At 32.4% G+C, this 13,481-nt stretch overlaps 1 protein-coding gene across 2 annotated transcripts in view; it reads left to right on the top strand.

Annotated features, from left to right (window-relative positions):
- Window positions 1-13,481, top strand: part of LOC124362512 (prolyl 4-hydroxylase subunit alpha-1-like) — a 37,222-nt gene that overhangs the window by 7,198 nt on the left and 16,543 nt on the right. For both annotated transcript variants that reach the window (XM_046817082.1, XM_046817083.1), the window contains exons 4-6: window positions 2,234-2,386; window positions 5,613-5,774; window positions 10,723-10,880. In XM_046817082.1, coding sequence (XP_046673038.1) covers window positions 2,234-2,386; window positions 5,613-5,774; window positions 10,723-10,880 — 473 coding nt within the window. The remainder of the gene's footprint in view (window positions 1-2,233; window positions 2,387-5,612; window positions 5,775-10,722; window positions 10,881-13,481) is intronic.

Genomic DNA, 13,481 nt, shown 5'->3' with positions numbered 1-13,481 from the left:
TGTTATTGTAATTAGTAGTCATCGTCTCATCTTATTACCCCATGGAACAGAGCTTGGACCATGTTTGGTGCATCTGAGTACATTTAATCACATTGCCTATTATTATGCTTACCAGCCTATTTTAATGTGAAAATTATGGTTTGTTTAAAATAAATTACACCTTTGATTTCATTTTGTAAATAATTCAAACACAACATTCTGTACTACTAGCTTAGAGAATCTTATGAAGAAAGTCAACAACACTTGGTCCAAATAATAGGCCCAGAGTCTGTGAGTAAGCTTGAGTCCACAAAGAGCAGAACTGTAGTCAGTCAGTGCATGTGTATGTAGTTCTGAAAACTAGTTGCACTAGACCAGGCAAACAATGTTATTCCCCCTCTCTTTGGGGAATGTCATGAAAGGGTTACCTCTCAGACATAATAAGATATGAATTGTCCAAATTTGTATCGTGAGTTTCAACATGAAGCGATTAGTGCCAGTAATAATTAAGGTTTCACCATGTTTAGCATGAAGAAATTTGAAATAATGTCATCGAAAGAAAAGAGAAACATCGGGGACTCTAAAAACCCAATAAAGAAATTATAACAATTATACTCTGATTGTGGTTTTCTTTTTGTAGATGGTGAGGAGCATTATAAATGTGTTTTTTTGTAGGACGGTTTTATATGTTGAATCTACAATTCAAAGAAAACTTAATGGCACTTGGAAAACTAAGGGACTTATTTGCAAGAAAACTAATAGCAGCAGAGAAACAAGAGACTGTATTTTACAAACTTGATTTACAGAGTAGAAGAATCTGGTTCTACAGTCTAACCAGTGAATTCAAAATAGTTTGAATTGGTGGCTCCAGGACCAATTATCAGTTCAACTGAAGTTTTTCAGTTTATTGAATACCTGCATTTCTCTAAAAAATAGTACTTTGTAAGAAAACACTCCATAAAGTGTAAGGTTTCTGTGGGATAGCCTCCACAATGTAAAGTTGGATTATGAACCACTATGTATGTATGTATGTGTATGTGTGTGTATATATATATATATATATATATATATATATATATATATATATATGTGTGTGTGTGTGTGTGTGTGTGTGTGTATATATATATATATATATATATATATATATATATATATATATATATATATATGTATATATATATATATATCTGCCTGGCTATAGTGTGAGAGGATTTATTAGTAGGTTTGATCAGTAACTCAACACACTCAAATGAAGAAACACACATTTTTATTTAAAATCAGAAGTATCCCATTACACTTAACATATTATTATTGAGCTTGAACAAATTTGTAATCGTCGTTTCTAATATCAAGTTACATTCCAATGATTCAAATGATAAAATTTGTGCTTGAATATTATGCTTCAAATCGTTAATTTTCAGATAAATTTCATAAACATGTTAAGCAAGAAAAAACGTCTCTCTTTTAATATTTCAAACAATCATATTTTGCAAACTACTCGAGGAGAGATTTTACTATTTAAATATCTAAACAATTACAGTGATCAAACTATGTAGGTAAGTGAAAACGATCTCTTTAAATATTTAAACGGTTACATTTTATCTTTACCAAATTAACTGGTATAAATTTCTTGTGCAAATTAATAATAATTTAAATATCTTATAAGGAAATTTTAAACACTTCTTTTCTATAACAAACTATTAATTTGATCTTTGTAAATAATCTTTAAATTGCTTGCTTTTAAATATAAGTACTTTGAAAATTGAAATAAAACATTTTAATATTAAATGATTGAACTCTGATAATACCTCTAACTGATAGAACTCTAATGTTATTTCCTTACTATTTAGATACAAAATTCTTAATTTACATAATTATTGGGCACTGACACAAGACACTTTTACGCCTAAAGTATTTTTCCCGCACATGAATGACACTTCTGCACTTACACCCGTCTTTTTGTTTACTCCCACGTCTTCCGCGTTTCCCAGCTGCATGGGAGCGGAAGTCGGTATCTGCTCACGGGATACCACCGTGTGACCAGACAGTCGGTATGCTTCGTAGTATGGTTTGTATTACTACACTTTCCTACGGTGGGAAGGTGGTTTTCTCTTTAGTCATGAATTTTTATTTTCTAATAATTTCATATCCCTTACACAGATATTATGGTTTACGGGAGGAAATTACATAATAATGATTAATTTAAATGTTACACAAAAAGAAGAAATCCACTTCATTTAATATAATATTTCAGTTCTACCCAATCACCTTATGCATCTGCCCAGAGAAAAGGAGTTGCAGAGTGCCCTGCGGGGACTTGCCAGGCTGAAGGATGTGTACAACTTAAGTGCTGCTCAACTAGCCAACGGTATTATAGGAGACTTCCAGGACAAAACTATTATGACAGGTATAATTATTTTTAAATTAACAATTTCTAGGTTAATCAGTACAATAAAGATTATAGAAAAATCTACTAAATATATATTTTCACACAGTAATGTTTCCTAATTATTATACGCATTTTTACCATACTACAGGTTTTTACTTTCAGATCAAGTAGTGCTTTAAACGTTAGTAAAATGCTGGTATGTTAGATACCTTAAACTTACACTCATAAGAATAACCCATTTATATATATGCAGTTAGAGGCTCAGGACCGTTTTAACCGAATAGGCAACGGTAGGCACGTGCCTAGGGCGCTAGGCAATTGGCATTTTTGGGGGGGCGCAAAAAATGAAAAATCACATTGCCGCGGTTGTATCTGCACGCATAATCATCAAACGGATTTGTTCTAGGCTGTCTTGAGCTCATAAGTGAATTTGATCTATTTCTCGCAAAACACATAGCAACACATGGTAACAAAGGCAAAGATAGTGTATTATACCTTTCGTCTGACATTTGCAGTGAAATTTATTGAGATTATAAGCAAAGAAGTACTGAAACAAATCTTAAATGAAATCAAGCAAGCTCGCTATCTCTCTTTAATCATAGACTCCACACCTGACAAGTCGCACACAGACCAATTGGCTATAGTACTGCGGTATGTTTCATTGCCTGATGCTTGCGCCAACGAACGCCTGATACAACTGTTACCTAGTGTATGCCACAAATCTGGAAGTTTGGAATAAAGCAGCCCCTCAGTTTACAAGAGAAACTTGAGCTGGATGTCGATAACTGTCGTGGACAAACTTACGACAATGCATCAAACATGTCGGGCATATACTCAGGTCTTCAGGCAAGGAACAACAGAAAAATGATCTTGCTGACTATGTACCATGTGCAGCTCATTCACTAAACCTTGCTGGGTGTTTTGCTGCCGATAAGGCGTGTCCAGATAACACACAATATTGTTTACATTCGTACAAGGCTGTATGCTTTTTTTCTCGGCATCCACTTACATGTGGTACATCTTAAAAAGTCACATTGAAAAGAGTTACGAAGGAAAATCAAAGAAAGATTAGAGAAAGCTAATGGTAAATACCTCTGAATAACATAAGATGGTCTGCTAGGGTAGACGCTCTCCGAGCTTTAACAATAAGTCGACATGAATTAATAGATGCTCTTGAAGAGCTAAATTAAAGCCGTTACTCAGACACTATAAACACCATGCACAGCCGCTGAGTTTCTAAAAACACTTGGAAATTTCTAAACCACATTATTAACTGTGATCTGGGACGAAATTCTCGAGACAGTTGATAAAACAAGTAACAAGTTTGACTCTTCAAAATCAAAATTTAGACATATTTGGTTCTACAAAGGAACTTGAAACACTATCCTCGTTTTTGAGAGGAAAAGAGAGATTTATTTGATGATGTCGAGTCCAAAATCATTGAAACTTGCAGAAAAAGAAGAAGTTGTATATGACAAAGTAAGAAAAAAGAAAGCTCCTGCCCGATGAAAAGAAGGACAGAAGCATGGAAGAAACATCTCCTCGAGAAAGATTTCGCACTGGGGTGTTTATTGCCATTGTTGACAACATAGCTTCGCAGCTCAAACAAAAGAAGGGAGGTCAATAAAATCTCGACACAAGATTTAAGATCTTACAAAATCTAAAAGAGAAAAATTCCAAAGAGGTGGCTTGTGAAGCTAAACTGTTAGGAGAAGTATACAAGAACTATATTGATGGACAAGACTTTGCCCAGGAATGTAACCATTTCAAACAATGCATAGTCTTGGAGAACCTTTCCTTAAGATCAAAGATATGTACGCCTACATAAAATCAAACGGATTGGAGAACACGTTCCCCAATTTGGAGGTCGCTCTCAGGATATTTTTAACCTTACCTGTGACGAACTGCACAGCTGAACGTAGCTTTTCAGCTTTGAAAAGAGTGAAGTCAGAAATTAGATCATCAATGGTTGATGAAAAGATTAATGGCTTATTGTTGCTGTGCACCCAAAACGACATTACTTTAAAATTAGACTAACAAACATTATTCACGACTTTGCAATACGGAAAACCAGAAAAAAAAGCTATTGCATGAATCTCTAGTCAGTCTAGTGGTAAGCCAACAAACCAAAAATAATCCAAAGAAAAACGAATACTAATACTACAAATGTAAAAGAAGGAGAATGGGTGTAACAGTTATGTTACACACATTCCCACCAGAGGCCAGTAGAAACCTCACGGCTACCGGTTGCCAGTCCGGGACTCAGTGGGTCCATAAGAGGTGGATATCGGAAGGCTCTCGAAAAGAATCAGGATAATTTGTAAAGGAAAGTTAAGGGACATTAAGTCTAAAGTCCCTCTCGAACAAAAACTGGCATTTCAGACTAAATTTAAAATTTACGGGGTATAGGCGTTATGGTAGGGCTGGTGGGGAGGCTTAGTCAGCCTGGCAGGGGTATAAAAAGGGGCGCAACTCTTCGTTGTGCCTAGGGCGCTGGCAGGTGTAAAAACGGGCCTGTAGAGGTTGCATGTTTGAACTAAAGCATATTATATGCTTGATGTTTTTCTGTATTCCAAATTGATTTTTTTTTTATGCAAACAGTTTTATCTAAAAAATAATGAAGGTCTTGTTTTCCAATTCATGTATAGATCACCATTTTTCAAGGGCAGAGTGTTCTTCTCTAATGTTTTATAAGTTTTATTCTAAATCTACTTTTAGTATACCATTGGGACAGAAAATGTAATTTCAAAAATACAAAATAGTAACTTGATTTTGTTTGTGCATGATTTTGAAGTTAGAGTGTATTTTTAAGAAACATCCTATTTTCCACATGATACTGGGTATGAATTACTGTTATTTTCCATGTCCTCAGCATTTAATAAAAAACCTAGTTTATATCACTTCTGAATTATTTTTCACGGTTACAGAATGATCTGATTACACAATTAATGCTCAAACCATTATAGTAGTCTTAAGTTTGACCTTTTGAAAGTGAACACCAAAGTGGAAAGTGGCTTATGGCTGTTGTATGATTGGATATTCAGTTCAAGTAGTTTTAAAAGCACATTGCAAGCTATTTGGTCTGATGTTTTTTGTTAGGGAAGAATCAAGTGGATGCAAGGGCAAGTGATAATAACAAACAAATCATAAAAATATTAACAGTTGGTTGATTTTTGGCTATGATGGATTTAAGTAGTGTCAAAGATAGTCTTGGAGTTTTTTTAAGACAAATGTCTGTTTCTAGCATCTGACTGCTACGATATGGGCAAGTATTCATACAAACATATGGATTTTCATACCTCAATATCATGGTTCAATGAAGCAACAAAGAAAATACAGAATGGGGATAAAACAATTCAACAGGATAAGGTTTTAGCACATATATTCTTGGCTTCAACATTTGCTGGTAAATATTGAGTTATTAATGAGCTATGTTATGATTTAACCATTTCAGTATTAATGTTTTATATTATTTGTTTTTTTATTTATTTGTAAAAAAGCAAATATATTTTTATCCTTTGAAAGACTATTAAATTATACTTTAAACATACTTTAGTGCCCAAAATAATTATGTCAAATTTAATAGTTTTGTGTTATTTGTACTTTTGGGCTTCAACATTAAATACAAAATTAGACTCAGTTTATGTATACTCACAGAAATATATTAAAAAATAATGTTTTGGGTCACTGATTATTCTTCTCATGGTGAAATTAAATTTTTTAAACATATTTTAAGTGGTAGGTTTTTTTTACTCTATTGTCCTTTCTTGCACTTAAATTAATATGGAAATCGTTAAGAAAAAAGTCTGAATAATGTTTTTTTTAGATTTATTTACTTAGTAAAATCAAATTAAACTCAAATTGCCATGTCAAAAAACAGGCAAATGATCTGTAGTTTGTGGGTACACCCACTCACCATGAGATAACCCAAGTCACCTGGGTTGAACATGATTTACTGGAAGTACACCCTCAGGCCATGCTTGCCATAAACCATACAGCTCTCAATGCATGTGATAGAAAGAGGGATATGTCATAGATGACAGGGTAAACTATTTAAGATTGTCAAATCTATAGTTTAACGTTCAGGATTAAAAACACGTATACAACAACAACTTTCGCGGGAGATTGATTTAAAATATTTCACAAAATATTTTGAAAGTCTTGAGTTCAAACTTTTTTAAATTTGAATAACTCAGTAAAATAAGGCAAAAATAAGGATGCAACCTCGGAATGAAAGATTATAAGCTAAAATTTTTGCATACGTCTTTATTTTTGATGGTATAAAACTTACCTCAAAAGTCTCATATAATCACGTGTACGCGTCTTTAGATATTTAAGGTCAAAGTTCACGAAAATCAGTTTTTTTGCAAATATCTCGTTTCCCTTACGCTAAATGACTTTGAAGGTGGTTAGAGAAATTGTAGAACGGAAAATCCTCTTCAACTTTTGTATGAAGTAATTTTATGTACGTTCAACCCTTTTTGAGATACAGCGCAAAGAGTAGGGGACCGCTTACACTGTATATACGATAATGCGAGGTCAGCCAGTAGAATACAATAAATAAATGAGTTATATTGTTAATTATTCACTTACCATTATTATTATTATTATTATTACTTAATACTATTATTATTGTTAGCGTTATTATGATTATTATTACATTTTTATTATTATTTATTATTTAATATGCCTAGACGAAACCACTACAACATATATCATCGATGGTGGATTTCTCTTGCATCGCGTTGTATGGAATAAAGATGATACTATCTCTGATATTTTGAATAAAAATACGTCAAATATTTACAAACACATTATGGGTCAAGTATCGTTGTTTTATTTGATGGTTACTCAGACTACACTAAGAACATTAAAGCAATGGAACAATTAAGAAGAACTGCTGGTGTTTCAAAATCTTACGAACTCCGCTTTGATGAAACAATGGAGGTGGCACTCAGCCAAGAAAAAGTGTTATCGCATTCATCTAATAAAAAAATTATTTATAGACATACTTATCAACAAATTAAAAACTGTTGTTGATATCACTACAAACAAGCCAGAGATGACGCTGATGTTCCCATTTGTAGAAACAGCTATTGCAGAATCTAAACTTAAAAAAAACTTCTGTCATTGTAAGAGAAGATATTGATTTGCTAGCTATCTTGATAGGACGTGCTCAATCACATCAACAAGAAATTTTTTTTCAAAAAAATGGGTAAGGGTAATGTGGAGACAAAACTGAATTCATCGAAAAGTTTTAATAAATACCCTCATTCTAAGAAACACATATTATTTTTACACGCGTTTAGTGTATTTGATATGACTTCTGCGCTTTATAAAAGAAGGTAAAATATCGTTTATTAAAATGTTCGAAAAAAATCACGATTTAAATCAATCAGCTCAATTATTTAAACAAAAAAAAACTGCTCTGTACAAGAATTATTTGAAAAATGGGAGTACGTATTTTCTTAGCAACGTATAATGCTCCGAAATCAGAAGTCTTTTTGATACACCCAGTTCATCAAATCAACAAGACTTGATAACTGCACTGGTTTGTTGAGTACAGCAGGTCGTCAGCATATCCTTCGTGTCTATTATCAGACTCAAATTTGGTTGGGAAATGATTTAGAACCCCAGGAAATTCGGCTGGGTAGTGCAAAATGAACTGGAACCAATAACAAACAATATTACCACCAGCACCAGAAGAACTGCTGAATACATTATTTTGCAATTGCAAGAAAGGTTGTGGTTCTAAATTGCGGATGCAGGAAATCAAGATTGCGATGCACTTTAATTTGTGGGGAGTGTAATGGACAATCATGCCTCAACGCTTCATCAACTTCAGATAGTTTCAATGAAGAAAGTGAATATGCACCTGATATTCTTGACTCTTTCTATTCTGATACTTTAGTAAAACAAGAATGATGATAATGAATCCGATATTGAACAGCCAGAGGAAGAAGAAGAAGAAGACGATGAACAAGAAGAAAATTATTACACAAACAAAAACAAAAATATTAATCATTAATAATGAAAACAAATATTTTATATTTGTAATTTTAATAAATTAATTATTGGATCAATAAATAAATATATAATTAAAATTCATTTGAAATATTTCTTTTAATATTGTGTGTTTGGTAAAAATAAAATAAGTATTATTTAGAGAATATGTAATTTATAATTAATATCTCTATAAATATGGTATATTAAATAATAAATAATAATAAAAATGTAATAATAATCATAATAACGCTAACAATAATAATAGTATTAAAGTAATAATAATAATAATAACGGTAAGTGAATAATTAACAATATAACTCATTTATTTATTGTATTCTACTGGCTGACCTCGCATTATCGTATATACAGGTAAGCGGTCCCCTACTCTTTGCGCTGTATCTCAAAAAAGGGTTGAACGTACATAAAATTACTTCATACAAAAGTTGAAGAGGATTTTCCGTTCGACAATTTCTCTAACCACCTTCAAAGTCATTTAGCGTAAGGGAAACGAGATATTTGCAAAAAACTGATTTTCGTGAACTTTGACCTTAAATATCTAAAGACGCGTACACGTGATTATATGAGACTTTTGAGGTAAGTTTTATACCATCAAAATAAAGACGTATGCAAAATTTTAGCTTATTATCTTTCATTCCGAGGTTGCATCCTTATTTTACCGGACTAGAAGAGATATTTCATCTTTAAGGGGTTTCACTGCAAATTGTAGAACAGTGTCATACCCTCTGCAGATCATAAAATTTATCAGATTTTAACAGTAGTTCTTTGAGTTATGAAATTTCTCTCCAAATATTATTATTATTTCTTTGAGATATAGCATTTAAAATTAGACATTGGAAAAGATCAGTTACAATAATCAGTTTTATGATATGTAATTTTTCAGTCAATGCATTAAGTCTTTTTAGTCAAATGCAGTTACTTTAAGTCCAAGGTCATGCATCTGTAGTAGTTCTTCAGTGCTATCCTTAATTCATAGCACACCATACTGAATTCCACATTGTTAAAAATTAGACTAGATCTATCTAGACTAATATTTAATTTTACACCAGAGCTACTGCACACAAGATGTTACCAAGAATGTTGTTAACTTTTTTCTGTATTGGCAGAAAAGGCTCTTATTAATATAAATAAAGGCCCATAAATAAAGTATAAGTTGTTGGCAACAATGTTGACAACACTGTAATGAAAAGGTAGCAATATTTGCAACACTTTTTCTACCAATTTCCACCCATATAGTCAATGCCGATGTTCAGTCTGGCTCATATCTCATGTCAAGGCTGTGAACTATTTGTTACTCAATATAGATCACCTTGAGTGGTTATGAATGGTCATAAGCAACAAGTCCTCTGGAACCCTACTGACTGTGATTTTACAAACGTGGCATTGAATGAAGGACATATCTTGTCTTTTGAAAACTAGCGAATAATAGATTTCACACACGAAGATGAACTAAAAGTCATTCAACAAACATAAACATTTGATATTCGCCACATTTGCCATTAACCCAGGTGGTATCTTTTTGTGTAAAGGATTTAGTGTATGTATATGTGCAACAATCAACTAATACATGAGAACTAATAATATATAAAAATAATAAACAGCAACAATAAACTTGATGTGAATAACAGATGGATTGTAGGACCAAATATTGTATTGGTTAAGTAGGAATTTGGTGGTAACAAAAAACAGAGAATCACAAAATTAACATTTACACAAGAGTTTTTTGGATTAAAAAAATTATAATTTTGGCATTGTTTTAGGGGTAGGTCAGTCAACTCTTAGGGGAAAGGAACATTAAATGAATTACATAAAAGATGATAAGGTCCAAGAGGAAGTTGGTGTATTCTTGATTGCATTGTAATAAAGTGGAGCGATGTGAAATATGTAGAACTACATTATACACAAATTCTTGAAAATACTTTAAAGACACACATAAGTTTGTGGAGATCGGATTCATGTGGAATTTAACAATATTCAATGAGTATGACAAAGAGAAGGGACTGTCAGAGGGATAGAACAAGTGTATAACAAGCGGAATTAAGAAACAGAGGAGTCTAACAGTAATGATGTGATAGACATAACAAGACAACTACCATTCAAGACATCTAATTACCTATAGTATAATGAGACACAAAGATATGAATTTTCACTTAGCAGAAAATAAGAAGAAAACAACATTTAATTTTAAATATTAACAGTAACATTTTGCTGCTACAGTTGTCTTACTTCACATTCCGTAATGAACTTAACAAAGACTGCAAACAAATTGCATTAGCTTAGAGATTTATAGTTGTAGTTGTCTATATATTTATGTATATTATTACTGTCAGGATGTCTCGTGCCACGTCAGACTAATAGTAACCAACTGCTGCAACAGTTGTTGTCAGAATTTCCTAACTTCACACTCAATCACGACTTCAGCCACGACTACAGTGAAGCCTTGATCAAGAACTGCAGTTGGATCAGAGAGATGAAAAAAAAACATTTTGTGAGTATCTAAATCTGGAATAATGCATGCAACCAGAGTGTGGTCTATGTGTAGTTCTCTCTGTGGTGCACCACCACAGAAATGATAAAGATCAACCATATATATCTATAAACTATATGTAACTATTAATTGGCTGAACATCAGCAAAGTCTATCTCACTCGTGGTTCTGGAAAAAATTCATTTCTGTCTGTCTTTCTGTACAATATCTTGAAAATGAACTAAGCTATAGACTAGAAATTTTGCATGAAACTTCATTTACATATTTGCAACACTGAGTTCGATGATGATACATGTCAATGTCACTCCATAGGACTTGGATGAGCGTTAGCATATATTTTTACATTGGTCTTAAGAGTAACCATGATGCCAAGAGGAAAATAGCAAAATAAATAAATTTGTAAACAAGTTGAGTACAATCATATAAGATTTTAACATGTTACATATTACCTCGTGTAGATTATTAGTACAGAAAAAAAAACAATAGGCTAAAGTCCATGGTGGTGACATGGTCTGATTTTAGTGCAGTCTTGCATTGTAGTGCAATCTTTATCAATTTAAGTTTATTTTACACATTATATTTTGAGAACCAAATATTTAATTAGATTATATTTTTAAAGACAGTAAATATATTAAAAGTATATTTTGTTAATTTCTTTTCAGAATAAATTATTTGTATTTCAATACCATCAGTGTCTTGCAATACTGACTTGAGACATTGTTCTTTACCTCCACCATGGAGTTAAGCGAACCGAAACCTATTACATTGTTAATGATGCGTGGTTATGGTAACAGAATTCGAACATACGATCAAATGAGATATTTATTTAACTAAACATTTCCCGATAGAAACCATATATCAAAATCTGCTGTTGAAAAAACAATTAAATATTTTGAAGAAACAGGCTCGGTGAAGAATAGGCCTAAATCTGGAACACTGAGATCAGCAAAAACTGAAGACCATTGTCTGGAGATGTTGAAATCTGTTGTGGAAACATACATGTGTCAACTACTACTCTGTCAAGAGAAGTGAAAATTTCTCAGGAATCCGTTTGTAAGATTTTACATGAAAACCAATACAAGGCATACAAAACTCATCTAAATTTTCATTTCATCTTAAATTAATTTTATAATATTTTAACTGCTCACGTAATCCATAATCATATACATAAATAACTTTCATAACGAATTGACGGTATTAGACTTAACAAGCCTCGATCGAGTAATGGATACCATGGTTAACCATGAGGCAGTGATGGTTAGTGCACAGGACAGTTGTTGGTGCTTTACTAAGCTGTTATGACCACAGAACACTCAGATAACCTATCGGGAGCAGATAACGCTGAAAATCATAGATAACAAGAAGCATAATTCACGAATACAAAAATTGACATTTACATACATTTCAGTTAATAATAAACATAGTTAATAATGTGATTTGCACCACCTACAACCATACATAGTTTTGTTCAGGAGAACGAGCAGAATACAATAATAATGTGGAAATTTTGATTGGATACTCTGGTATAATTGGCTACATTTGTGTAGAAGCTACAGAATCTTTGCCTAGTCGAGAGTGCTGTCAAGGAATCTACCTCAAACAGTGTTTAATAATGAAGATTTTGGAAACCAACTATTTCTCTCTTTTATATTTTTATTTATTTATCTTGTTTAACTCTATAATAGAATATTAAAATACAGGTATAATATAGAATACCCCAATATACAATGGACAATGCTCTTCTTTTTATTAACATCAATTTTAGAGTTTTTGTCAATACAGGAATGATTTAATCAATGTACAATAATACATGGTTTTTCTTTAGAAATTTATGTAAAGTGTGTTCTCCATTCTAGGAATTACTGAGTGATGTAGAAAGGCTACTGAAGAAGCAAAACTTTAAGGCAGTGTTTCCCAAACTTTGCTTTGCAGTCAAGTCAAAATCAAAATCAAATCAAAAAGTTCTTTATTCACATAATCATAGAGAATGGTGTTGGCGTCAAAAAGTAAAAGCATATTACTAAAGTTATGTTTTTAAAGACTAGACTATAGAGAAGAGTATGTGCTTAAGACACTGTCCAGTTAATTTCTCCATTCCAGGAATTCCTTTTTCTGAATAAAACGGGTGGTCTTCAAGCCATTTTTGGAGTTGTTTTTTGAAGCCTCTTCCAGTAACTTGCTTAAGGTGATCAGGTAGCTTGTTGAAGTAGACTGCTCCTTTGTAAGTTGGCTTCTTCTCTGATAGACTGAGGTGGTGTGATGGGAGTGAGAAGGCTTCCTTTAGGTTCGTACTACTTTTGGCGGTGCTATTTCCCTCACTCATCTCAATAGAGTCGTTAAAGAACAAAAATAAAGTATTGTGACTTAATAATTTACACAATAATTATTTCGCATTAGTACTATATTTGACTGTATGCTTATTGTAAATTAACCATCATAAAAATATCAAGTGAAAACTGTGTTTTTAATAAACAATGTAAAACTCTGTACTATTGACTATAACTGATTTGGAAGGAAGAACACTAATGATACAAGAATTATTGTCACACTTGGAGCAGTCTTAAACCATTATTTATTAAATGTAAGATTTTGATTGTGATAA

This window comes from Homalodisca vitripennis, chromosome 5, assembly GCF_021130785.1.
Source record: "Homalodisca vitripennis isolate AUS2020 chromosome 5, UT_GWSS_2.1, whole genome shotgun sequence".
NCBI classification, from domain to species: domain Eukaryota; kingdom Metazoa; phylum Arthropoda; class Insecta; order Hemiptera; family Cicadellidae; genus Homalodisca; species Homalodisca vitripennis.
The sequence above is the reverse complement of the archived record's forward strand: the minus strand, read 5'-3'. Positions and strand labels throughout refer to the sequence as shown.